Below are 26,508 nucleotides of genomic sequence, written 5' to 3' on the forward strand. Positions count from 1 at the left end.
GGAATCTAACAAAGCAGTGCCTGGTTCTGCCTGCTCCATGTCCATTAAAAATAGCTATGAAGACACAGAATAAAGGACCACAAAAACTCAACACTGAACACCAGGCCCGAGTGATCTTCTTACCCAAAACTACAAAGAACTCATGTAACTGTAAGGCCTGTGGAAGGTAATTAAGAAATTTAGCAGGGGACACACCTGAATGAAACATTACCAGGAATGCAGCAGACCACCAGCCCAAAGGAAGACCCACCATCCCTCCCACTAACAGAAAAGCCGGCAGCCAACTCTTTACTGCTTGACTGCCTATTTAAAGCATTCATTAAATTACAAAGCAACAGGACCTTTTTTGGAAAATTCAAATAAAATGCTTGTTGAAAAATAATTTCCCCCTCACATCTCTTTTCGGAGGCTTTTGTACGTATTCAAATTGCTATTATAGGTCCTAAAAGAAGGAACACAGTGAAAACCACCCCATAAGCAGAGCTTCCCTAGGCCTTGGAAACCGGAGCTTCCTTACACCCTGTCTGTTCACAGTTAGAACCAAAGACAAACATGACCCTACAGCAGCACAGGGAACTGGTCAAAGTGGGCCAGATACATCCCTTCTCAAGTCTGTGCATCCAGCAAGAAAAGCCTTGTCAATTCTCAGTGTCTTTAATGCAAGGGTTAATTCTGATCATACTCATCCTGGAATTAGGAGAGACCACATATTTTTCCCTTGCTCCAATCAACTTGGGAGTCTCACTGGATCTCTCTCTGTTTCCATCACTGAGATCAATTTAACCCCCACCACCTATTAAATCAGCACCTGATTAAAAGGGGGTGCTCTTAGTTCCAAAAATGAGATATTTATGAGAAAAGCATCCCGAAAGAAGAAAATGTGCATTTCAGTAGAAAAAAATTAGCAGAGGCCTGCCACCTACCTTCTTTACCTAGGGAATACCCAAGAAAGAGATGGCCTAGCTAAGTCTCCTTGTAAACATGCTGATGACAGATCTCTGGGGAAACTCGCAGTATTTACTAGGAGGAGAGTCCTTAGCTATTGGATAGCTTCAAAAAGGTAGCTTATTGTAAAAACATCTGGAATTTATACATTTATGAAGGTAATCCACTTGAAAATGTCATAGTTTTGTGATTATCAGAGAAAAATATGAGTGTGTTTTATGACTGGAATAGCTCCTATGTTAAGTTATGATCCACATGTACAACTCAGGGACCATTTCTGTTAAACCAAGGCCAGTGTGTGTCCTAACAGCATCAAAGAACCTGAAGATAGGTAAGAGGAGTCCCAGACTTTTCCGTGTTCCCTTCACCTGTGTGTCTTAACTCTTATCTTTGAAAGACTGATTAAGTGCAATGCTGGGTAAGATCTCTTACTCTGGTGCATCTGATTTACCATCTTAGCATTCTATTAACTCATTATATAAAAAGAAATAAAACAAGCTATACAGAAGAGTTCTCATATAAATTCTAAATATCACTACATGGAGGAAAAAAAAACAGAAATAAATTGTGATCCAAGAAGACTGCTCATGTCTAAAGGCAAGAGAAAGTCATTCCCAAATATGCAAGAGCACAGAGAATCTTCAATAAATCTTTTTAAAATACAGATAAAGATCACTGTCACCTATTTTTATATGTCACCTTTTTCTGGGGAGGAGCATGCCAGGGATTGAACTCAACAGCATTCCACCACTGAGCCACATCCCCAGGCCTAATTTGTATTTTATTTACAGACAGGCTCTCACTGAGTTGCTTAGCACCTCACTTTGGCTGAGGCTGGCTTTGTACTCATGATCCTCCTGCCTCAGCCTCCCAAGCTGCTGGGATTATAGGCAAGCACCACCCCGCCTGGCTCGACTTTTATTTTAAAAATTATTAAATGGATAATGCTTTTAAAGAGGCTATCCATAAATATGCACCAACTCAACTAAATAATCTTATTTAAAATATTTTTTAATGAGGTAAAAAGACTGGAAGCAAAATATCCCAGACATCTGGCAGAATTTTGAAGCAAAATCTTTCTAACATCTCGTTACAATCTTACCTTTATGGTTCTACAGTACATACACAACATCAGAATAATACCAGACACAAACATTATCATGTCTATGATCTTATTTAATCATCAAACTAACTAGGAGACAGATTTTGCCCTTGTTACCAATTGTAGGTGAGCAGGAATAAATGTAAAGATCAGAGGTGCCACTTGGTGTACCTGTGCCTGAGGAGCTGACAGTATGGTAGCCCCATGTAGGTCTAGGACATAGCCTGCAGTCCCTAGAATCCAAGTTGGATGTCTTGCCACATGATTACCTTCAGTCACAGACTTAAGAGTCGAGAAATCTTACACATTAAACCTCTCTTGAAACAATATGACCTCTGATGTGACTGACCATAAATCAGCACAGTGGCAGGAACTCGGATCCAAAATGCAAGCCTTCTGATGTTACCAGGACTCATACGTCTCTTTTTAAAGAATAAAGAAAGTGCAACTTCCAAATCACAAAGCATCTAAGTTATGACTATGCCAAATACTTAGTTACCAATGGTGATCACCCTCCTAAATCACAAAGCATCTTTTTAAACTGTATGACTCATCTCTCTCTGAAAATCTGTGAGCAAAGGGAACCGACCCTTCTTTTTCATTTATAGTCATTTACAATCACCCTATCAACTTCAGAGCTGCACTAAAAGTTATGAACATTCTTTTCAATACATTGCTTCAGAGTATAAGTATGCTCAGAGAAATCTACTGGCTATGGCTCTTTTGTTATCTTTTCTTTCATTTTCCTGTTTCCTCCTCCCCTTCAATCTTTCCTCTCACCCCTAGTGTAAAGTACCCCTGGAGTAGAAAACAAAACACACACAAAGCAAAACCTTCTTTCCAAAATTCAAAAAATGTTATGTATATGGAAAGGGTATCCCATCATCTTAGTAAAAATATAAATCCAAAGTGATTGAATAGAATAAAACACTTATGTAATTATATTGCTTTTTCTTTGTTCTCTAAAATTACCAAGTGGCAGAGATATTTTCCAACCAAAAGCAGAGAAAAGTGCCTGAATAAGTGTAATTAAACATTCCAAGACATGAAATGCAAATGATAATTAAACTGTTCATTAAACAAAGAATCATAAATCATTAAAAATCACTTGTTGCATAAAATAAAGTTTGCTCCTAATTATTGATTCTTACCCTGATATTGTGCCATATCTTTTGACCAAAGAGTTTCCGTTCCATATTGAGTTTCATCATATAAAAATTTAACTTTCTGTGGCCCCAGCATCTTCTGCATTCTGAATTAATTCCTAAACATGAAATACATTAAATAATATAGTTCATTATAATACATTATAATATAGTTCATGTTATAAAATAATTTAATGTATAGAAATACATTAAATAATATACAATTCAATAATATAGTTATTTATTGCCCAACTTTGTATTTACCTACAACAATTTTTAAAAGTACATATATAAATAAGGAAATCAACTACTTATTATCTTTAAGCTCTAGTGAGGTTACCAAAAATAGTAATTGCTACATACATATGAAGGTGTGGCTGAAAAGTCCTTCTCCAATTATATACATTTTTCAAGTCACCATTACTAAGTTTAACCTCTAAATACAAATCCTGGAACTATTTTCAACTGTTTCTTCAATCTACCTAAAACTTTTTATCTTCCTTAAAAAGAAATTATTTCCAAAAGCTGCACATCTTGTTCTCTGTAGGAGTATCTCATGCTTATTGAGCAATTTCCAAAAACAGACCTTTGGTTATCATTTGCTTACCACACTTACCTCCTCATAAAAAAAAAAAAAAAGAACCAAGTAGTATCAATCTATATGTACCCTTTCATATGCTACATTCTTGAGAGCCTGACACATGAACATGGCATTCTCCTAAGTACAAAGTGTGATGACTGGGACTGTTTCAGTCCTTTCACAAAGGAGATAATAATATTGTTCCCTTGGTGGATGGTGGGTGAGTGAATGAGTTTGACAAGACCCCTGTAATGTAGAAATGAAAGGAAAAATTAAGATTTATACCCATCACTGGCCTCAATAAAACTTCCAACCCCAACCACCCCAACCACTTCTGGACATCTACCAAAACTTGCTGAGCCCTGGTAAGTTGAAAAGAAACTTCATTTTAAGATTTAACTCCTAAAGTCAGGCTATAATCATCAAAACATTGATCTGAACTCCATAGACATTATCCCTAGTTTATTTTCTTCAGATCTTGTCTAAAGTAAGGAAAGATCAATAGATGATAATTTTCCAAATGAGCTATGACTTAAAACCAAACCAATCAAGGGCTTCTGTTTAAATAGGCAGGTCATTACAAACACAATAAATTACTCTGTGTTATTATACTCAGGAACCTGACTTTGTGGAGAAATACTATACTTCACTGCATGATTGTCACCACCACATTGACATTAATTCAGGAGTACATCCTAATCTTGCCTCTCAGGATTTTTAAGTAACACCAGCACAATTTAAACAAACAAAAAACTTCACATAATGGTTGCACCCCACTTTTTTACCAAAAAATTGGCATAAAATCTGCAACAATTATACAATGAAATATAGTACCTCTTTACCTCCCCAAAACCTTAGGTTCACTAAATCAGAGGTAGGGATGAATAAGAATTTAAGAGAGCTGACACTGATACCATAGCAGTGTGGAGAGGAAAGCCTTAATTAGAGTAGACAGGAGACACTTCCATGTGAAATACAACAACTGAAAGGATACTGAAGGAATAGTGCTGAACTGAGAAGCTGTTCAACCCCAAACTTGAGTATTTGAACCACACCCTTCTACTACATCCTTGTCAGCTACTAATTCCTCCTCTTTACAAACTGCCCATTTCTCATAGGATTTTTATTTTTTAAGCCCATTTTAATTCTATTCAACCTAACAAAATCTCTAAAATTTAGCAACCTTATTTACATTATGAAACAACATACAGAATGAAAAATAAGGATGAAATAATTACCAAAACAATAGGAAGCTTACAAAATGATAGCATTTTAGAGGTTGGATCTTGTCTTCATTCAGATATCTGTGATTTATATATATTTTAGGAAGCAGAGATGGAAAAAAATGAAGATAAAATATTAAGTCCCTGGCTCCAAATAGGATGGGAAACTTTCTCCTCAGTTATTTCCTCAGGGAATCACTTATAAATTGATTCTGAGAAGCAGCAGCAATAAATTTTGTATTTGCTCTTGGGCAGGTCACTAAAATATCCGGACCCTTTAAAAAAAAAAAAATCACAAAAGGTATTAGCTGAGGTACAGGCAGTTCTTTTAAGGTTCCTATTAAATCTAGCACTAAAATATCCAAGAAACAAAATTCTATTGAACTGGCTACAAAATAAATATACATAACAAGCAAAGGAGAAGAATCAATCACCAGCTGTTTGCAAGACACCTTGCTCAGACCACTGCCTCATTTCCTAGCAATGATCTGAATCACTCACTAATGAATTGATGAGACCCTACTTCCTGTCACAACTGCATCTTCATTCTGAATTCACTCTGTTCACTTCTCTCTACCCCCATAATAATCCCATATCCATACTCTTCCCAGGTCCATTTTCCTAATTAATCAATATAATAAGTTTGCGAATTAACCTTCTATGAACCACTGGTGCCCATTCTGAAATTCCTTCAGTATTTCATCTCATGACCATCATTAAAGAATGACACTATGCTCACTGAGTACCTAACTGAACATTACTGTGAGCTCAACTGACCCAGTCCTAACCATCTCTAAAGAAATGAGGGCTAAGATACCAAAAATAACAAATACTAAACAAAATAGTAAGGAAAAAGACATAATAATTGATCTGTTTTATAATTCATTAAGGAGGTTTGTTATTAAACACAAAATCTACTTTTTGCAATATCTTCCTTTATTGCTTTCTTTTATGGTTGTTCAGTTGGGAGGGGGTTGTTGTTGTTGCTATTGTTATTTTAATTATTTTAGTTGTAGATGTACATAATACCTTTATTCTATTTATTTATTTTTATGTGGTGCTGAGGATTGAACCCAGTGCCTCACACATGCTAGGCAATCACTGTACCACTGAGCCACACCCCAGCCCCTTTGTTTTTAATGAGTACATTAAAAAAGAATATCAGTCAGTAGAAATAAATAAATAAATATCCTAATAAATAAACCTGCCCAAAAAGTAAACTTCTAAATCCAAAAGCCAAATGTAAATATATTGCTGGTCCCTGACGTGAAGTTTATATTAGTTTGGTTGGCTGGTAATTTGATTGCTGTGTGATGCTCCTGCACCACGTTCTACACAATTTCCTAGAGCAACACTTTGTGCCTAATGACAGTCACGGCAGCTCAGTGAGCTCCTCTGCCCTGGTAAACTCACATACTCACACCGACTGCATTCTCAAACTTATCCCATCCACCTATACACTGCAGTCACAGAAATAAATAAATATAGCCATTTAAATCTAGACAAAACTTTAAAACTTTAAACACTAAAAGATTTCTAAGAAATTTTGCAGTGTCTCATTTTTATCAAAGGAAATTAAACATGAGCACAACACATACCCTACCTTAAGAATCTGTCCTCCTTCTGGATATCTTCTTAAAATGTCCTTGAGAAAATCAACAAGTGGTGGAGTTGTTTAACCAAATCGACCTAAAATACAGAATACCTTTAAAATGATTTAGATAAATATCTTCGATTTATCAGCCATATGATTTGGTTCCATGACACAGATAACTATAGATAGTACAGTTTATTTCATATATCTCAAGCAGGATCCTGGTTCAAAAATCTACCTAAGCAATTCATTATGAAGTAAAGCAAACTCAATTTTATCAAATCTCAAGACTTTTAATTGAGCTACAAATTAGGTTACAAAAATATTTTAAATATACTATCAAAAAAGATTACTTATTCAAAAATAAAGAGCACAATAGGTGTGGAAATGTTGCTATTTTCCAAAGAAAACTAAATAAATGGTGCTATTTGTCATTACTTTGCCAATATATTATTGGCTAGAGACAGTGGTGCCTTGTGTCACATTCTTAATACTCTCAAACTCAACCAATGCTCTGATAATTCTGAAATGCAGCAGTCCTTATCTCCATGGTTGTCTAGTTTAACTACTCTGTAGTCTTGCCTATGCTAGATATTCTTACATCAATTAACAAGGATACCTTTAATAGCTAACAGGAAGTTATTTACAAGAATTCCTCAGAGGCACACAATTTTAAAAATCTGTATATAGCTGGGTGCCATAGTACATGCCTGTAATTCCAGTGGCTCAGGAGGCTGAGTTAGGAGAAGTGCAACTCACAGCCAGCCTCAGCAATGGTGAGGCACTAAGCAACTCAGTGAGACTCTGTCTCTAAGTAAAATACAAAATAGGGCGGGGGAATGTGGCTCAGTGGTCAAGTGTCCTGGTACCAAAAAACAAAACAAAACAAAACAAAATCTGTATATAAGTAAAAAGTAATTGGCACTTTAAAAAAAAACTAAGTCATTACTTTAGACTGAGTTCTCTTTATCAACTAGATAAGAAACCAGAAGTGTTTCTGAGACAAGAATTGTTTCAGATTTCAAATTCTGCAATATTTGCATATGCTTAATGAAATATTTTGAGGATAGAATCCGACTCTAAACATGAAATTAATTTACATTTCATATTTGCCTTATAAACAAAGCTCTGAAGATAATTTTATACAATATTTTTAGTATAACTGTTTTAACTGTGAACTGTCACATGAAATCAGGCACAGAATTTTCTTTCCATTTGTGGCACTATGTTGGCACTCACAACAAAGTTTTGGATTTAGGAGCATTCTGTATTCATAGTCTGGGGATACTCAACCTGTGCACATTTACTTGCACAATTTGGTACAACTATCCACCAAGACCAAGACCAATTCCACAGATTATTACTACTCTTTCTCACTCATCCCTCATCTAGCTCCACCCACCTTTGTTCTCCTTTAACTCTGGTATCCCGTCATTACATCCCAACATTATATGCTTTCAATTCACTTTTAAAACATAATCATTTTTAAACCACTTTACTGAGGCATGATTGGCATACAAAAAGCTAGATATTTAATGTACACAACATGAGGAATTTGGAGACAAGTACACCACACTTGTGAAACTATCAAACCATCATTACCACCAATCCCAGAAACTTATCCTTCACGTTCAAAAATTTCTTCCCATTCTTCTTTTTTCCCGCTTTTGTTGAAGAGCTCTTAATTTAATATCTACCTTCCTGGATATTTTTTAAGTATTCAACACAGTATTCCTAATCATAATCCAGCCCTATACTAAGTAAACTGCCAGATTTCATTCACTTTGCCCAACTGAAACTTTGTGCAGTTTACTCAAAGCCTCCCCCAGCCTCTGGCAATCATTTTACTCTCCCACTTCTACATAAAAACACAATCTTCATGTAAAGTCGATATTATACCTCCCCCTTTTAAGCCTTTTGATTGAAGATTTACAAAAAGATGACAATTTTTGGAAGTCACATCTCCGATCTTGATCCAGTCAGGTAACTAAAAAGAAGAAGATAAGATATATGAAAAGCAACATAATCTCTACTACTATAAATTCAAAACATTACCACAAATTATTTTTCACTTAAGAAATAATGATTGCTAACTGTTTTTATCAGGAAATATTTTCCTCTGTAGTGAAGATTGCAGAAAACAAAAAGTCAAAAAAGTTGAAAGATTTAAATTTAAGATTTAAGGATGCTTCTTTAAATAATTAGAAATAGATTACATATTTTTCTGCTGGTGATAATTTACATTTTTGTGGATATTTTTGTTCATGCAGTGCTAGGGACTAAATTCAGGGATTCACACACATTAGGCAAGTGCTCTACCATATATTAACATTTTTTTTTCTTGGTGCTGGGCATTGAACCCAGGGCACTTTACCACTGAGCCACATCTCTAGCCCTTTTTATTTCATATTTTGAGACAGAGCCTAACTAAGTTGCTTTGGGCTTGCTAAGTTGCTGAAGCTGGCCTCAAACTTGATATCCTTCTACCTCAGCCTCTCAAGTCCCTGGGTTTACAGACTGTGCCCGGCTCTCACATGGTAACTTTCTTAGAGTTATTACATAGTATTTCCCAAATTTTCGCAGCACTTCATAAAATTTTACTTTCAAAGAGCATCCTATATGATTAGTATTCCTACAGAAACACACTTTGGAAAATATTGTCACAGATGTTGCTACTAAAAAAGAAAAAAAAAAGGTGTGGTGTGAAACAAAGGGACAAATGAACCTTTCAACTCCTGAAGCTAATCGGGTCTATAACATCTCTGACATTGACTTTCCCAGAAAAGTCTTGATATTTGCTTCCCTTTTGGCAATTTTTATACCATAAAATCAAGTACAAGATTTACTACTGTGATCCATAAGAGAGTTTTTTTTTAAAGTCAAATCAACCAGATCCACTCTTGAGTCTTCCTAATATGGAATGACCTTGTAAAGGTCAATAGTGTACAACATTAATCAAAAGCTCACCCAGTATACACTTCTCTGACAGGATAAAGTGCCCCTGGGTAGAATATCCAGAACCAAGAAAAAAAATTTACCATACATATTAATATGTTAAATACCCTAAAAAGTAAATTATTCCAACCAATTTAAAAACAAAGGTTTTCCTTTGTACTCTGCTATCTGGTTAGGTTTAGTGGACCTATGTTCTAAGTAATAAATATACTTAAGGTATGTTGATCAAAAGAATGATTTTCCATGTTAATGATCTGATTCATTTAAAACTGTATATGTGGGCTAGGGGTGTAGCTCAGTGGTAGAGCACTTGCCTAGCATGTATGAATCCCTGAATTCAGTCCCTAGCACTGCACAAATAAGGTGGAGGACATTACTCACTATTTTAAACATTCAATATTTCTAACTGACTACCACTCATCTCACATGATATCCTCCAAGATATCTGAAATTTAACCTGTGAAAAAGCAAAGTCACTAACTATCCTTCCAAAACCCTCTCTCATCTTTATTTCATCTCAGTCAACAATGCTGGAGGACCATCTCTCTTCAAACCACATTTCCAATTAACTTCTAGATCCCAGAATGTCCATCCCCCAATCTCTCTAAATTAACTTGTTTTTTCCATTCCCACTCACACAGACTCTCCGCATCTCTCTTCAATTTTTATAACTATCTCCCCTATCTGATCTCCTTCCTGTACATCATCCTCATCCTATTCTCATATGTAAAAACACAAATCTGAGCACACTGTTACTATTCTCGTTTATAGAGTACTTTTATGCACATATTCCCACTGAATCTTAAAGCTACCCTATAAAAAACTAGTTTACCACTTGCAAAGGTGCTTCAGCAACATGGATAAGAATATCAATAGAAGGACTGTTTCTAACAAGAAAATTTAGAAGCAACCCAAATTCTATGACATAGAGCAGTAAAGAATGAATTAACTAAGCTGCACACAATTGGGTGAATATTAAAAAACAATTTTGAATGAACAAAGCTAGTTCAACATTACTACATTAGAATAATAAGTTTCTTATAAAGTTCATAAGCATTGTGGGCATCTGTGAAGATGATTTTGTGAGTTTTTCATTTGACCTATTGAAATGATGTATTATGTTAATATTAAAACATTTTTAAATTAAAAAAAAAGTTCATAAGCAGCTGAAACTAAACAGTGTGTTATTTTGGTTATATATTTAGGTACACACACACATATTCACATACACTTTCACATATGTATATATAAAAACACAGACTTATAGAACATTAAAACACCACCAAGAGGCAACAGAACAATACACACATAAAGGTAAAGGAAGAGAGGCAGGCTAACAGGCTAGGAAGATGACATACAGAGATCAATATAAGCCACTGGACAGTGTTTTAATTCTCTGCTGGATAATGTTATCATAGATTTTCATTCTACTCTTGGTTAATTAACTAATGAATTACTAAAAGACAGCCCTGCATAAAACAAGGATTATTTCAATTTCGTGTGGCTAAGGTGCACTGAAAGAAAGGCCAACAGAAAGAAAGGTAGGCAGGTAGGAAGTAAATCTATACTATATGGGGTTTCCAGGTCTTAAAGAAGACTTAGGAAGAAGACACCAAATAGGACCACACCAAAGAAATGTAACTGACTACATGGGTCCGGCAATCAACAATCTGTGGCCCATCTACAGGGAAATGATTGTCCAAAAAAGCAATCAAGCAGCAAAGATACCTTTAGCAGCACCATCTCTTACTGAGCTTGACAAGATTTGGGAGTTTTGCTTAGGCCTCTCCCTTCCCCGGATACTCCAAGCAGGCAAAGAATGTTAGTCCTATTTAAACCTACAAGCAATGTGCCATATGAAATCTTAAAAGTTGCCCATTTCAACTATTTGTTTTTAAAACAGAGATTATAAGACAATGTGAACCTCTGAATATTGGCCTTACCAGCATTATGTGTCTTATAGATCTCAGAGATGTTCATCTTCATTTACTAGGAAACAATAACTCTCCAAATTATTAAGCAAACAATATAAACTACTGTCTAAATCTTCCAACACCTCTCAAAGACAGAAGACGCTAAAGAGTAAAAAGTTAGGGAAGGGGAGGTATGGGCAGCATTCATGATCATTTAAAACAACAGTAAGTAATACATCAAATATTGGAGGCCCAAACACATTTGGTAAAGAGCAAAAAGGGACAGGAAGAGGCACAGCTATAATTTACAGGTTTGGTCTCTCCATGGACCAGGAGTTAAAGTGAAACATTTACAAATTCCACTATCAGGCCAGAAAAAGTAAAACAGAGACAAAGAGAAAGAAGATAATAGATGACCAACTAAGAACTAAGAGAGCTTATTGCTGACAATGTCTAATACCAACCCAAAGCAGAGACAAGGAGTTGTTAACAGCTTTAACTTCCTGCCTATCCTTAAGTATTCAGAATTCTCATCAATAATTCTTATCTAAAAGTTCTAAGCAGCATACAAAGAAAAAGAAAATTAAACTAAAAAGGAAAAGAAAATTACACTTCTGTGAAAGATCTGCTTGTATATAGGTGTCCCTTTTGGATGGCATAAGCCCATCCTCTTTGAATCACAACTGTGCCTTCTACTTATTTTCTGCATGAACTTCATCCTTGACTTTTAAAGTTCATATTTTAATAGTACAAATCCTTCCTCCCTGTTTTACAGAGTTTTGCATTTAAATATTATTTATCCCCAACAGATAAATAGATAATCTTTAGAATGGAACAGTAAAAAGTCCATAGACATTGGAATCAAGCAGACATGGGTTCAAATCCTGCCCTGATACTTCATCTCTTTGAACCTTGGCTCACCCTTGAGTTTTAGTCGGAGAGCTGCAGCTACCTGCTAGATTTCACTGTCCAGTGGTGACCTTAGAATTGGTTAGAATTAGTTTTATTGTATTATTATTAGAAATAAAAAAGCAGAGCCTCATACACGAATTCATTTGGCTTTTGTTATATATGTACATTGACAAAATAGAAAACAGGGTCTAGGTCACTCTTTTCTCTCTTGTGTGCATGTTCCTAGACCCTTCTTTTATGTCTCACCATCAGCTAAATCATATTTAAAAGCAAACTGGTCACCACACCTCCAGTGAATTCCTCACCTAACTCTGTACTTATTATCTCTGCTAAGTGAACCCTTATTTTCCTCATCTAACTTTAGGTTTTGTGACATCCTTGACAAGGTTTTTGCCTTATTTAGTCTACATCCATCCTCAAATCCTGGTGACCCATTTGGTACCAAATTGCCATATTCTTCTACAAAGTCTCCTGTAAATCTTAGTTTCACCTTCACAACTAGTCTAGAACTCAGTGGCCTCATATCAGGACAGTGTCCTACCTAGACCCTTTTCACCCACCCACTCAATCCCAAACACTATGCCACTACAACTTCTATCATCCCATACCCAGGATCTGCACACACATCTGCTCAAACACTTCCAATGGCAAGATGGTGCCACAAATGAGCCTTGAGGTATGATCATATCTAGGGGACAAGATGACAAAGTAGAACTAGAACTAAAGGATCCACCAAAAAAGTGGGCAGAGAACCAGGAGAGTAGAAAGGAGAGGGAAGTTATGGGATAGGGGTGGGCACAGAAAAAGAGATAGGAATGATAAGAGTTTGATCCTTTTCAACTTTGTCTAAAGTCCTCAATCAAGTCAATGTTGGCATGCCAAGGAACACTAGAGGGAACTGACAATGAGGATTGAGTCCACCCACAGAGGAGCATAAGAACAGATCAATCAGAAACCTATATCTAAATAAGCAAAAAAACTGACCTAGGTACATAGAAAGTCAAGACTACATTGAAGGATAAAAATCATCAGGAGCAGGTACTTTATTATTTGTATTTTGTAATAAGCAAATCCAATGCTAGAAACGTCATTCAGTATTGTTCAAGTACTTCTTGTCTATCTGCTCAACTCCTTTTGCCTCTTTCAAATCCTGAAAATGATGCTCTTTTTTCACATAAAAAGGTGAAGACCCTTATTAGACTAACTGAATAAGTGAATTTTCAGTAAAAATGTATTCAATTCCCTCTTTAAGAAAACTGTAGACTTTTCACCAATCTTAAAGGATACATATCACAATATGAAATATTCCTTTTGTCCAAAGTTTTGCTCTACCAAGTTATTTGTTAGCACTTCAAAAGTTTTAATGTAAGGTCTCTCTTCCAAATTAGAAGTTGTAATAGTAAGTTATGTCTGAAGATCCTTTTCAGTCCTAGATGCCTATGATTCAGAAATGGAGGAAAACTTTCACAGTATCTACAGTGAAGACATTCAATAATCTTCCAGTTAAACTTAAAACATAAATAGAAAGTGTGAGTAATGATTAAGTCACTTCCATAATGATGTCTCTAAATTGAAAAGAAAAAAAAAAAAACTACTCAGGTTATAACATCCATTAAAAAATTTTTAGTTTGGGGGCTGGGGCTCAGCTGTAGCACACTGGCCTGGCATGTTATGAGGCGCTGGGTTGGTTTTCTCAGCAACACATATAAAAAAAATAAAATAAAGGTCTAACAACAGCTAAAAATATATTTTTAAAAAATTATATTAATTTCAGTAAGTGAAGACTCAGACAAAAAAAAAAAAATGGGTGGTGGGGGCAATACAAATGTTGAAATTTACAAAGCACTTTTAAATTTGAGTGATAGTCTTCTCTGACACTAAGTAAAGCCCTTCACCCCATATCAGCAAGGTGATGTGCTACATCCTAACCCAGTGCCGGCCCTGATTTCAGGGACTGGAGTCGCCCCTCGCGCTGCGCTGGTGCCGGCCGCCTACCTCCCTGTCGCCGCGCCACAGCCGCTGCTCCGACACCGGGAAGCCGGTCTCAGCGAAGATGCGCTCCTTGAGGTCGCGCGCGGTCCAGGAGGCCGGCACCGCCACTGTCCTGCAGCCCACGCAGCCCGGGAGGACGGTCACGCGGACCCACCTGCAAGAGAGGCAAAGGACTCTCAGGGGGACCACGTGGGGAGGACCGGCCCCGCCCCGAGTCCACAGAGCGTGCGGGTCTCGGGCACCGAACCCCCACGCGGCCCTCGGCCGGGCCCGGGCTGGTTACCTGTCCCCCATGGCGGGCGATCCCGGCCGCGGGGCCCGTGTCCGCCCCCAGCACCAGCGCCTGGTCACCGCCAACCCCGCAACACCGAGAGGCCCAGAGCGGGCCCCGAGGGCGGGATCCTCATGGCGCAGGGGGCGCCGCCGCGGTGAGACTCAGCCGCAGCCGGGGGAGCTGGGGCCCTAGCGAGATGGAAATGCAAGAGGAAGCCGCGGCCGAGGAGGGGCAGACCTAGGCGGCGGCGGCGCGCTCCAGAAAGGCCCGGGCCCCTGCAGGCGCCGCCCGCGGGCACGCGCCTTGCCGCCCGGACCGTTAACTAAGGAGAGTTCTCCAACTTCGTTCGTTTATGCTCACATAACCTCTTGGGTGTGTGACTGTGGGCAGAGAGAAGAAGCAAGCTCTCTGTTGTCTCTCTGTTGTCTCCTCTTACAGGGCACTAATCCCATCTTTGGGGCCCCACCCTCATGACCTCATCTTACCCTAATTACCTCCCAAACACCTCATCTCCTAATAACATCACATTGGAGGTTAGGGCTTCAAACATGCATTTTAAGGGGAAACAGTCAATCAGTCCACAGCACCACAGGTATTTAATAAATATTGCTTAATAACTGAATGCTCATTACTGGTGCATCCTGAACTCCCAGACCTGATTCCCAGGGTATTTGTACCTCTGTGCCACCTCCTCCCCTTGCCCTAGTCTTGGTTTCCTTGGTGGAAAAACTATAAACTCATTGTATAATTGTATGCAGCCGTGAGTCATGCTATAAGAACGACCTTCAGAAACATGCCAAGTGAAAAAAGCCAGTCACTAACAACCACACACTGTATGAATTGAGAAATGGAAAGCAGATTGGTGGTTCCCAGAGACTGTGGGGAGTAGGAATGAGGCATGATTAATAATGGGCATGGGGTTTCTTTAGGGAATGACAAAAATGTTCTAGAGTTAGTGGCAACAGTTGTACAATCTTGTGAATAAAAAACCCCACTGAATTGTACTCTTTAAACGGCACATTTTATGATATGTAAATTATCCGATAATTTACATTGAACAAAAAAAGGAATAAGCATGGTAGCTGACATGAATACAAAGGTTTTTCTAAGACCACCATGTGTAAAATTCCTCTAGGCACAAAAACATTTGAATGTGGCCTTTCTAGGGAGCTCCAAGTTTGTTGAACTGTATTTGTACAGTGCTCTCAGCCCACTACCAGAATGGTGAGAAACAGCAGCTTTGCTCCCAAGACACGTTGCGGTTTAGATGTGGTGTCCCCCTGAAAGTTCACTTGGGAAACAATGCAAGAAGGTTCAGAGGAGAAATGATTGGGTTATAGCCTTAACCTAATCAGAGAAGTAATCCCTGATAGGATTAACTGGAGTGCAGGGTATAGCTAGAGGAGAAGGGACTTGGGGCATGGCTTTGGGGTATATATCTGTATCTGGTAAGTGGAGTCTCTTTCTCTGCCTTCTGGTCACCACAATGTGAGCTGCTTCCCTCTGCCTCACCTCAAGCCCCAAGGAATGGAACTGGCCTTCTAGGGCTAAGACCTCTGAAACCATGAGCTCTCAAATAAACCTTTTCTCATCTACAATTGTTCTGATCGGATCCTTTAGTCACAGCAGTGAAAAAGCTGAATAAAACAACACACATCAGAACATCCGAGTTCTTTTCACTGTCATCTCTCATTCTCCACCCACCAGGGACATCCTCTCTTCCCCTTTAATACTGTGCTCCATCTAGTACCTCTAACTCACCCAGCTTGCTCATGTGGCCTCTGCACACACTCCTCCATTCCTCAGCCTCCATCCCCCTTCAGATTCAACCCACGTGTCCTTTGGGGGACACCTGATGCCTCATGAGATGTCATCAAAGCCACCTCATTTCTGCTATTTCATCTGTATCTCCCACCCCTTCCTTATGCCAGGAGTTTGTCCAAGGGAGGGCATCTGGATCACTAGCTCCTCTATCCAAACCTGACACACAGCAATCCCTTCCAGGGAAGACTAACTCCTCCCCCAGAGAGGCTGTGGACCCAGATGGAATTCCTGCAACAGGTCACAGTCATCCTCCCATAGGCTAGACAAGTGAGAAAACTTTCCTTCTCTCTAGGCACTAACTGTATATCCTTGGTGAACTTCTATTTTTAGTTTCATTAAACATGCTCTAGGAAATAATGTCATGTTTCTGAATTAGCATTTCTGCCTTTTCTGCTTCCAGAGAGAGCATTCCTAGAGTGCTGTGAAAGTTATAAAATAGGAGTATACAGACTTTACATGAGGTTTTGGTACTGATTTTTTATTTGTCTGTATGTTTTTTGTTTGTTTGTTAATTTTGGTATTGGGCATTGGACCCAGGAGTGCTTAACCACTGAGCCACATCTCCAGCCGTTTTTGTTTTTTATTTTGAGACAGAGTCTCACTAAGTTGTTGAAGGCCTTGCTAAATTACTGAGGCCAGCCTCAAAGTTGCAATTCTTCTGTCTCAGTCTCGCAAGACTCTAGGATTATAAGTATGCACCACCATGCCTGGCCCTTCTGCTGTTGATTTTTTTTTTTTTTTTGCTATAATTTTCAACTCATCTGCATCATACAAATTGATGGATTCATTGTGATATTTTCCTGCAGGCATACACTGCACTAATCCCGTCTCTCCACTCTTCTTCTACCGTTTTTTCCTCCCTCTATATATCCCTCCCCACATAATCCCTGTATAGTGTCTAAAAGTCCCTCTTCTACTCTCAGAATATTTGTCTTCCTGTGTCTGTCTCATTTTACTTAACATCATGTCCTCCAGTTCCATCCATTTCCCACTGTTCAATTTCATGACAGCTGGTTGTTTGGTTACCAAAAATCCTAGGTTATTTGAAGGCAGCTTTGCTAAAACAAAATTAACCCGTAAGGGTCTCAAAGGTAGTCAAGCTTACATACTTCAACTGAGTGACCCAAGGGGACTTTGCATGAGAAAGGAAAAACATACGTCAAGCCCTCAGATATTGTGAGGTGACACCTCTTGAGTCGTATTGGCCATTTCAGGGACTATTAAAGCCAGGTGTGAATTCCTTTTACATTGATTAAAATATTTTATTAAACATCCTCTTTTGCAACATTTATAGAAAATATGGGAATACAGTGAGTTGGCTACAGCAGTAGTACATAAAAATAAACATATTGGATGCTAACAGTGTGTCATAATAGGATCTCAGCCCAAGTTACAATGGTAGGAAACTTATGACATAAACACCTGAAATATTCCATTATAAAACTGAAGAAATCAAACACACAAAAAAAGGAAATAATATGAGCATAGAATGCCACAGTGAACTTTTTCCTTTTTTCTCTGTCTCCAGGTATTGCTATTTCAATCAGTCAATTGTCTTTCTGCTTTGTCCTTTATTTTCCTGAGTCATTGTTCTTTATTTTCTCCTCTTCTCTCTCCTCTACTTCTGGTCTCACACCTACAGCTGAAAATCAAGTCACCCCTCTCAACTCACTTTTCACCAGTACAATTAGATGGATAAGAGCTTCCTTCCAGGTTATTGTGAAGTGGAATAAGGCTGTCACTGACCTAAGTGGTACTCATTTATTCATATAATTAAAAAATGAGGTACCTTTTGGTGTTGTGAAAAAGAAACATAGTTTTTTGGCTCAGGAATCACACCACTTCAGGGTAATGGTAATCAGGAAGGGATTACAAGATGGCAGACTCCATACTCTATTCTCCTCACTCTTGGCCTCTTCCTTTCCCTCTCTTGCTTTGTCATCTGCACAGTCAATGCCAATGTGAGGAAAAAAAATGAAAAGTAGGAAAAGGATATCCTAGACATCTTAAACTCTATGTTAGTTTTCCCTCACTGTAACAAAATACCTGAGATAATCAACTTAAAATAAAAAGGTTTATTTTGGCTCAGAGTTTAAGAGGTCTCAGTTGGTAGCTGATTAGTCCTGTTGTTTGGGGTCTATGGGGAGTCAGCACATGGCAGAGCAAAACTGCTTTCCTCGTGGCCAGAAACAAAAGAGAAAAGCCAGGGGCTGGGTCCCACAACCCTATTCAAGCATGCCCCCAGTAACCTAAAGACCTTCCACGAGGCTCTGCCTCCTAAAAGTTCTCAGTAGTGTCACCCTGTTGAACAAGTCTATAACACATATACCTTGAGGGGACAATTAAGATAATTTTACCTTCCTCTCCTGATGTTTCCTACTCTTTCCTCCACACCCTCCTCAATTCTGTCATTCAGGAAATATTAGCAGTGTACTTTCTACCTGTTGGCATTCTGCCAGGAACTGAGAAATCAAATGTAATATCTCTTCCTATATGGAGCTCAAAGAAAGGGATGATACGCAAATTTAATAACGTAATTTTGATACAAAAGGGAAAGTGTTGAAGTAAAGAACTTATCCAAGTCAATAGTTACTGCTAAATGACTAGAGGCTGTCTTTTGTTAACAGGGTTTTCAGAACTACTGCCATGGCTAATTCCCCAGTCAGGATAATGATTGCCTTCTGAGGTTGATTTTATACCTGGGATAAATTATTTTGAATCTTTATTCCCAAGAATACTACACAGCTAATCACCCAGGAAGATCTATCAGGTATGTCATTGATTCTATAATACTTCCCATCTAGACAATGCTTTGGTAAAATTTCACTTCATGTGGCTTGCTTACAAGAATGCATCTTTCTTTCCATTTCCTTAGATCTTTAGAAAAGATGAGGCAGACTCAGTACCTGTCAACAGTACTTATTCTTAATGGCTTTGGTGGTGTTCTTTGATCATTGCTTGCTTCTTCACAAAGGAAAGCAATAGCCAATACTACTCTCAAATGTATTTATGTTTTAACAGATGATTTTAATTTCTATTGCTATGTGGAATATGGGGTTCATATTTTGAAAAGGTTAGCCCTCAACTACCTCTGAAATCATATCGTGAGTATAATTGTTCATTTAAGGCAATAATTAAGATGGTGAGAAACTCAAAAACATACCTAACATTAGCAATAATATAATAATAACTGCCATTAATTAACGACTTAGTTGACACCAAATGCTTATTTACTTTTAAGTGTTCTACAAACACTATCTTATGTAATCTGCCCTACAATTCTATGGAGCATTTTTATGCCCATTTTACAGATGGTGGAGGAGAAATTCAGAAAGTTCATAACTGCTCAAAACCTCACACAGGATAAGATCTCACCCTGTCCTGGGGGGGCCCAAAGTCTGGGTTTTTCATCACAGTACATGTCCCCATATGGGTTTGTCAATGGCATCACTAAAGAAGTTTACCCTGGAGAAAAGATGAGTTGTTATGGTTTGAATGTTCCCACCAAAACTCACGTTGATATTTAACTACCATTGTGAGGGTTGAGAGATGGGAATAGATAGGACCTGGTGGTTAGGTCATGATGACTCTGTCCTCATGGATACATCAATCCATTATGGACCAATGTATTAATGGGTTTATGGGGTATCTCAAAAATGGGTCTGCTATAAAAGTCAGTTTGGCCCTGTCTCTTATATAAATCCCTCTCTTTGTGATGTCCTAAACTACTTTGGGACTCTGCAGGAAGACCCTCACCAGCTACGGTTCTTCAACTTTGGACCTCCCAGCCTTCAGAATAGTGAACTGAATAAATCTTCTATTCTTTTAAAATTAGCTGGTCTCATATACTTTGTCATAACAATGGAAAAAGAACTAAGACATGAGTCCAGGGGAAGAGTATAATATTAAAGGGGAGAATGACTTTCATGTATAAAAGCATCTGTGGCTCTAGATACATATAAATATTGGTTCACTATAAAAAAAACATTTCAACAACTAGAAAAATACTCATTCTTAATCAATTGTCTCTAAATATGTACAAAATCCATATATCCACACTATCATGTCTAATTCTCAGATAACCCTGCAAGGAAGACATTGGATCCACATTTATATCTGCAATCATAATCAGAATTCAAGATCCAGAGAGGGTAAGTAATTCATCTAAGCTTTCCCTGCAAATGCAAATCAGTTTTGGAACCCAAGTCTTGCTCTATTTCTCCTGTGTTGCCCTGCTCCCTACTTTGAGGTAAGGACATTGAATCAACACTCTGCTTGAGATTCTTAAGATCATGGTCAGCATTCTTTAGGGACAACAGGGTCCTAAAATATCTCCTAAGGGCTAATTGAAATCTTACAATCTCAAGAACATGGCAATTTTAGAGACTGGTTGGATGCAGGTAGCACAAAGCCCTCACACATACATGCTGGAAAACAATTCTACAGATTGACTATCCCTTATTCAAAGTGTTTGAGCTCAGAAGACTTTTGGATTTAGGATTTTTCAAATTTTGAAATATCTGGATATACATAATGAGATATTTTGGGAATGGGACCTAAGTCTAAACATGACATTAATTTATGTTTCAGACGCACCTTATAAATATAGGTTACAGATAATTTTATATAATATTTTTGGTGCACCTTCATTTGACTGTTGCCTCATGTGAATGAGGCTAGGGATGGAATTTTCCACTTGTGCTGTCATTCTCAAAAGAATTCAAATTTTGGAGCATTTCAATTTCATATTTTTGGAGTTGAAGATCTTCCACCTATACCAAATATATAGAATACATAAATATGAACTGCAGAATAGAGGTATAAGCATTCAGCAAAAATCTTACAACTATCTGCTGATCCAAAAATAACCCTACAGTTGTCTACTCTATTCAGTTAGTTATAGCAACTGAGTTCCTTTTCTTAAAATATATTTCCTTAATTCCAAAATAATACATCAGATGGAATCCTTAGACTACATTTTTATTAACCCCCACTGGCCAGAAGAAATTGAGAAACATGAGTTTATTTGTGAAAAATAAATGGGAATCTTACTTAGGATTTTTTTCATATTTATTTTTAATATTTCTTGCTTACTTTCACATAGCTGTTTGTTTATTTCTGCAGTGCTAGGGATCAGACCTAGGGCCTCACATTATGCTAAATTAGCACTCTACCATTGAGCTGCATTCCCCATCCCTCACTCAGGTTTCGAAAAATTAAAAAACAGGTTTTTCATCTCACTTCTAGGTATCTGAATTCAGAGTGGTATTGTCAATGAACATTTCAAAGGGTCATTATTATTTCTGTAGACTCAATGCTACAATAATTCAAAAGATGAATTCTGGAAACCATTCCCACAAACTAACATATCTATGAAATCTATAAACTTGAAAAGAATGTTTTTCTTTGTATTTTATTAAAAGAGAAGCATGCCACAGCCTTCCTCCTATAGAAGAGATTATAAATGGCTACACACATTTGCTGTCTTGTAGAACAATTATAGTGGTTGGCAGGCACCCACAGCTGGAGGGGACACAAAGAGAACACCAGTTAGAAATAGGTCAAGGGAGTGTTATAAAGGAAAATTGGGAAGGGATCCACAAAAAAACAAAATGAATGGATTTTACATAATTACTACAATCGAATAGAAACTTCATCTGTTAAAATCCTACATGTTGTTCATTTCCCAAACAATTTTAGATTTTCTCTTGGAAGAATTTCACTGGATACACTAGTTATAAAATTGAAAAAGATGTCTATTTACTTATTGATTATTTTTTTTAAAAAAATGAAAGATTTGAAACACTAAGGACAGAATTTTTAAATCGGTAAAGCAAATAATAATATTCAAATTATATATTTTTTATTCTGAATTCACTCAAAAATATGTCTAAATAAAATCATATGCTATTTCATTATTTCTATAATTGTCAGAATGGGTAAATAATTTACTTAAAGAGCTCACCAATTTAAAAAAAAAAAACATTTAGAGTAAGAGAATACAGCTTAGAAAATACTTTTAAATTCTAGGACATTTTGGAGATTAGGTCGCTCTGGTTCCCCCAAACTTTTTTTTTTTTTTTTTTGGTTTTGTGTATGGCTGACATTGAACGGCTGTTTTATGAAGGCATCATTTGTCTGCATAGGGTGATGGTTTGGTTCAGGCAATGCAGCTTAGGAGAAGCATTTCTGGAGTTTACCCAGAGGACAGCACAGTTCAGAGAATGCTATTCTTGAGCATGAACTTGCAACTTAATTTGTCATTTAAGTTTGAAATCCACTTAAAGTGACTTTTAAACTGTGAAAACAAGGTCTACAAAATCTAACCTTTTAGTAGTATGAGATAATTCATATGAAAGATTATCAACTGGAAACTGCCACTCTATTTACTAGACCTTAAGGTAAAAACAAGCCACCAAAGACTAAGCATGGTTTAGACAAGGGTTTACAACCTCATCTACAGAGAATCCACTTTATGAATCAAAGCAGTGGGCTAAGGAGCCGTAAAGTAACCCTTATCAGCCCTCACTATATGATTAAATTAGGAAACATTAGTGGTATTTACTCTTAACATACAGTAACAATGCCCTGTTCCAAAACAGGAAGTGACGGCTATTAACAATCTCTTGTTATAACATGATCCAAAAGAATATGACAGTGGCCTTGATCAATGGGCAGAAAGAAACGATTAGCTGCCTCTACACTTAACATGATCTCTACAAAGCACATGCTCTTTGGCCAAACACTATCCTCTCTTAGTTTACAAAGATGTGATTCTGGAACTGAACTGAAGGTCTGAGCTAAGCCTTCCCTACTTAAAATAAAGTTTGGTGTAGGTGCACAGAGGTATTCAGTACATTATTCTCTTGGAATGACACATGTGCTTCTATTCTTCTCCATGTAGATAAAAGAACAAATAAATTAGTGTCTGAAATCTGTTCTTTTATGACTCTGCATTTAGTCATTTTTTTTTCTTCCAACATAAGAAAGGTCAGGGAATACAATTAGTACAGGCTCGATAAGAAGCCAGTCACCTCCCCCACCTTTCCACCAACATTGCTCAAGGGACCCACTGGGTGCAGGTGAATGATGCCTTACCTAGGGCACCAGTTGCAGAACACCATAAGGCCTCCAGACCAAGAGGCTCAAGTGGAAAGAACAAGAGCAAACTTGTTTCTGAGAGTTTGTGAGACATCACTGCCCTGAGAATGCCCAGAAATAGCTGGGGAAAATTTTAAGCAGAGGGCAGTAGCATGGGGGTTGAAGGTCTTGACAAACAAGCGAAGATTGGGAGCCATGGAGATATGCATGTAAATAATACTTGACCTTACTTATACCCATGGACTCCTGAAACCTAGGCAGTGTCTTTGCACCCTGGCTCTATTTCTGGGTTACTGCCACTAGGTCATGGCTTCAGGCCTGCATCTACTTCTGTCCCTCATCAGACATATTGGGCTGGCTAATTTTCTTGGCCGGCTCCTGCTCACCTGCTCTTCCCTGACTTTGTTTTCATATGCTTGGACTCTGGTACTTGGCCTGCTTTCCTGAAGACTGATTCTGCTCCTATATATGAATTTTTGTTACTTCCATTGTGGTACCACAAAAAAATATATACATATTTGTAGTGCATGCTTATATTGTCAGAGACTTGGGAGGCTGAGGCAGTCACAAAATTTAAAAAAGGACTGGTGAATGTAGCTCAGTAGCAACCTTGGTTCAATTCCCTGTATATAAAAAAATTATATATATATATATATATATATATATATATATATATTTTTTTTTTTTTTTAATCTTTGCCCCTGGTTCCTGGCACAGAGCACTGAAGAGCCTTGGAATTTCCTGAGTGATGAGTTTCTTTCATTATTCCTAAGGATTCATTTTTTAATCTCAGTTGACTTTATTCTAAGAGATGACTCTGGGTGGCCCCCTATATAGCTTCAATATGGGGGCTGGTGGCCTGCCAAACCAACCATGTGATTAGAGGGTTTAGAAATGTCAACCCTACTCTCTGAATTCCAGGGAGGACAGAGGAGCTGGAGATTGAATTCAATCTCCAATGGCCAAAGCCTTAATCAATAATTTCTATGTAATAAAACTTTAATATAAATTCTGAAACAATGAGGGAAGTTTCCAGGGTGGTGAAGACATCAAGATCCTGAGAGGCTGGTCTGCTCAGGAAAGCTCTGGAAGCCCCACACCTGCCCACCTCAGCACATCTTCCCCTTTGCATCTTTTCCATTTGACTATGAATTATGTCCTTTATAATGAACTGTAATCCTAAGGAAAATGCTTTCCTGAAGACTGAGTCATTCCAGCAACTTGTAAACCTAGAGGTGGGAAGAGTCATGGGAACTCTCTCATTTGTGGCTGGCTGGGAAGAACTGCAGGTGGAGGCCTCATTTGTAGCTAGCATCTGAAGGAGGAGCAGTCTGGTGGGACTGAGCCCTTCACCTACGGAGTCAAAGTTATCTCTAGGTAGTCAGTGGAATTGTTGGATACCCAACTAGTATTGGAGGGCTGGAGGATATGTGGTTCTGGAAAACAACACAGCATCTATAATAACCAGGGTGCTGAAATTCGTCCTAAGTGTATTCAACATTCCAACACTGCCAGGTGGTAAGGAAATGAATTCTCATTGGAGAGACAGACACATACATCAGCACAAAGCCATCAGGCAAGTAACGTCAACCCCCGACCATGCTGGCCACAGTCACCATCATCTCTTGCCTTAATTACAACAAAACCCATGATGGGTTTCCCCTCTTCTACCTTTGCCCCTACCTTTACCCAGCCAGGCTGGCTCCCTCCTTGTTTTTGGAACATGCCAGGCGGCTCTCACTGAGAGGCTTTGTCTGGAACATTCTTCCTCTAATAGCTTATGACCAATTCCCTCACCGCCTTCAAGTGTTTGCTCAAATTTCACCTCCTCCATGACGTTTATCCTGACCACACTATTTAAAACAGCAACATGTGTTCCCACGTAGCCTCACTGAACTCCCACCACATTTTCCTTGTCCACCTTTCCCTTTGTTTCATCATACGATATGCCATATCATTTGGTCATTTATTAGATTTACTGTTTGTTTTCTGTCTTGCTCTGTTAAAATGAAAAACTCAACAAAAGTTGTTATCTATATCCGTTTCATTCCTGGATATATTCCAAGTCCCCAGCACAAAATAAAAGCTCAATACATGCTATTTGGATGAATAATTTTATGAACAGAAGATTATTTGCAGAATCCTAACTAAAAATGGTGCACTGTAATCCCCAAGTTAGATGTCACAAACACATAGGGCACACCTGCAGGAAGACAGGAGAAACAAGTCCAAAATGATTCAGTTTGTACCTGACAAATTCTTTCTTCTTGACCAAACTTTAGAAAGCTCCTCTGAGGCCTGTTTTCCAGTAGGCCTCACATTCAGACCTTGTCTTTGCCCTACCTAGTCCAGTTGTAGCAGGAACTCCCTAAGTCAGTTTGGTGAGAATTCCCCATCCCATCACCCTTCCTGGCCTTCCACAAGAAACCTATCACATCAGTTTAGCAAGAAGCCCTCCATCTTTCATGTCTCCACATAATTCCCAGCTGTCTTCACGGTATTTCAGTTGAACTCAACCCCTCCCTCCATCATGATAGTCTTCGTGCCTGCTGTAATCATTCTGAATAATGTTCTTCTTGCTGTTTAGCAAACGTTCAAATAATTATTTCATTAACACACACGGTGCCGTGTGACTTGTTTAAGATCAGACTCATCACGGGACCGCAGACCACTCATCCAGGAACCATGGCGCACGTTGGAAGCTTTTGTCTTCTGACTGGTTGCTCTGGAATCCACTGGGAAGTCCAACTCCCAAGCCAGGGCCCTGATGATAACTGATAGAAGTATGGCCAGGAGAGATTTGGTTTCCTAAGATTCTGGGTATACTCTAGAGGCTGGCTGTGAGAACCAGGCTTCCATGTTTGCAAGGTATCGTTAATTAAGAAGATGGGCACTTCTCCGTGACTGAATTCCCCATCTACCCACACCCCTCCCATATTTGATGACCC

The 26,508-nt window shown here is 38.2% G+C and overlaps 1 protein-coding gene across 1 annotated transcript in view; it reads right to left on the reverse strand.

The window, feature by feature from the left end:
* LOC308642109 (sacsin-like) overlaps positions 1–26,508 on the reverse strand; it is a 107,892-nt gene that overhangs the window by 29,183 nt on the left and 52,201 nt on the right. Inside the window, 6 exon segments of the mRNA XM_081280707.1 lie at positions 3,199–3,271; positions 3,273–3,311; positions 6,599–6,670; positions 6,674–6,684; positions 8,489–8,576; positions 14,365–14,515. Coding sequence (XP_081136833.1) covers positions 3,199–3,271; positions 3,273–3,311; positions 6,599–6,670; positions 6,674–6,684; positions 8,489–8,576; positions 14,365–14,515 — 434 coding nt within the window.

Source organism: Spermophilus citellus, assembly GCF_964194105.1.
Source record: "Spermophilus citellus genome assembly, chromosome: 1".
Taxonomy (NCBI): domain Eukaryota; kingdom Metazoa; phylum Chordata; class Mammalia; order Rodentia; family Sciuridae; genus Spermophilus; species Spermophilus citellus.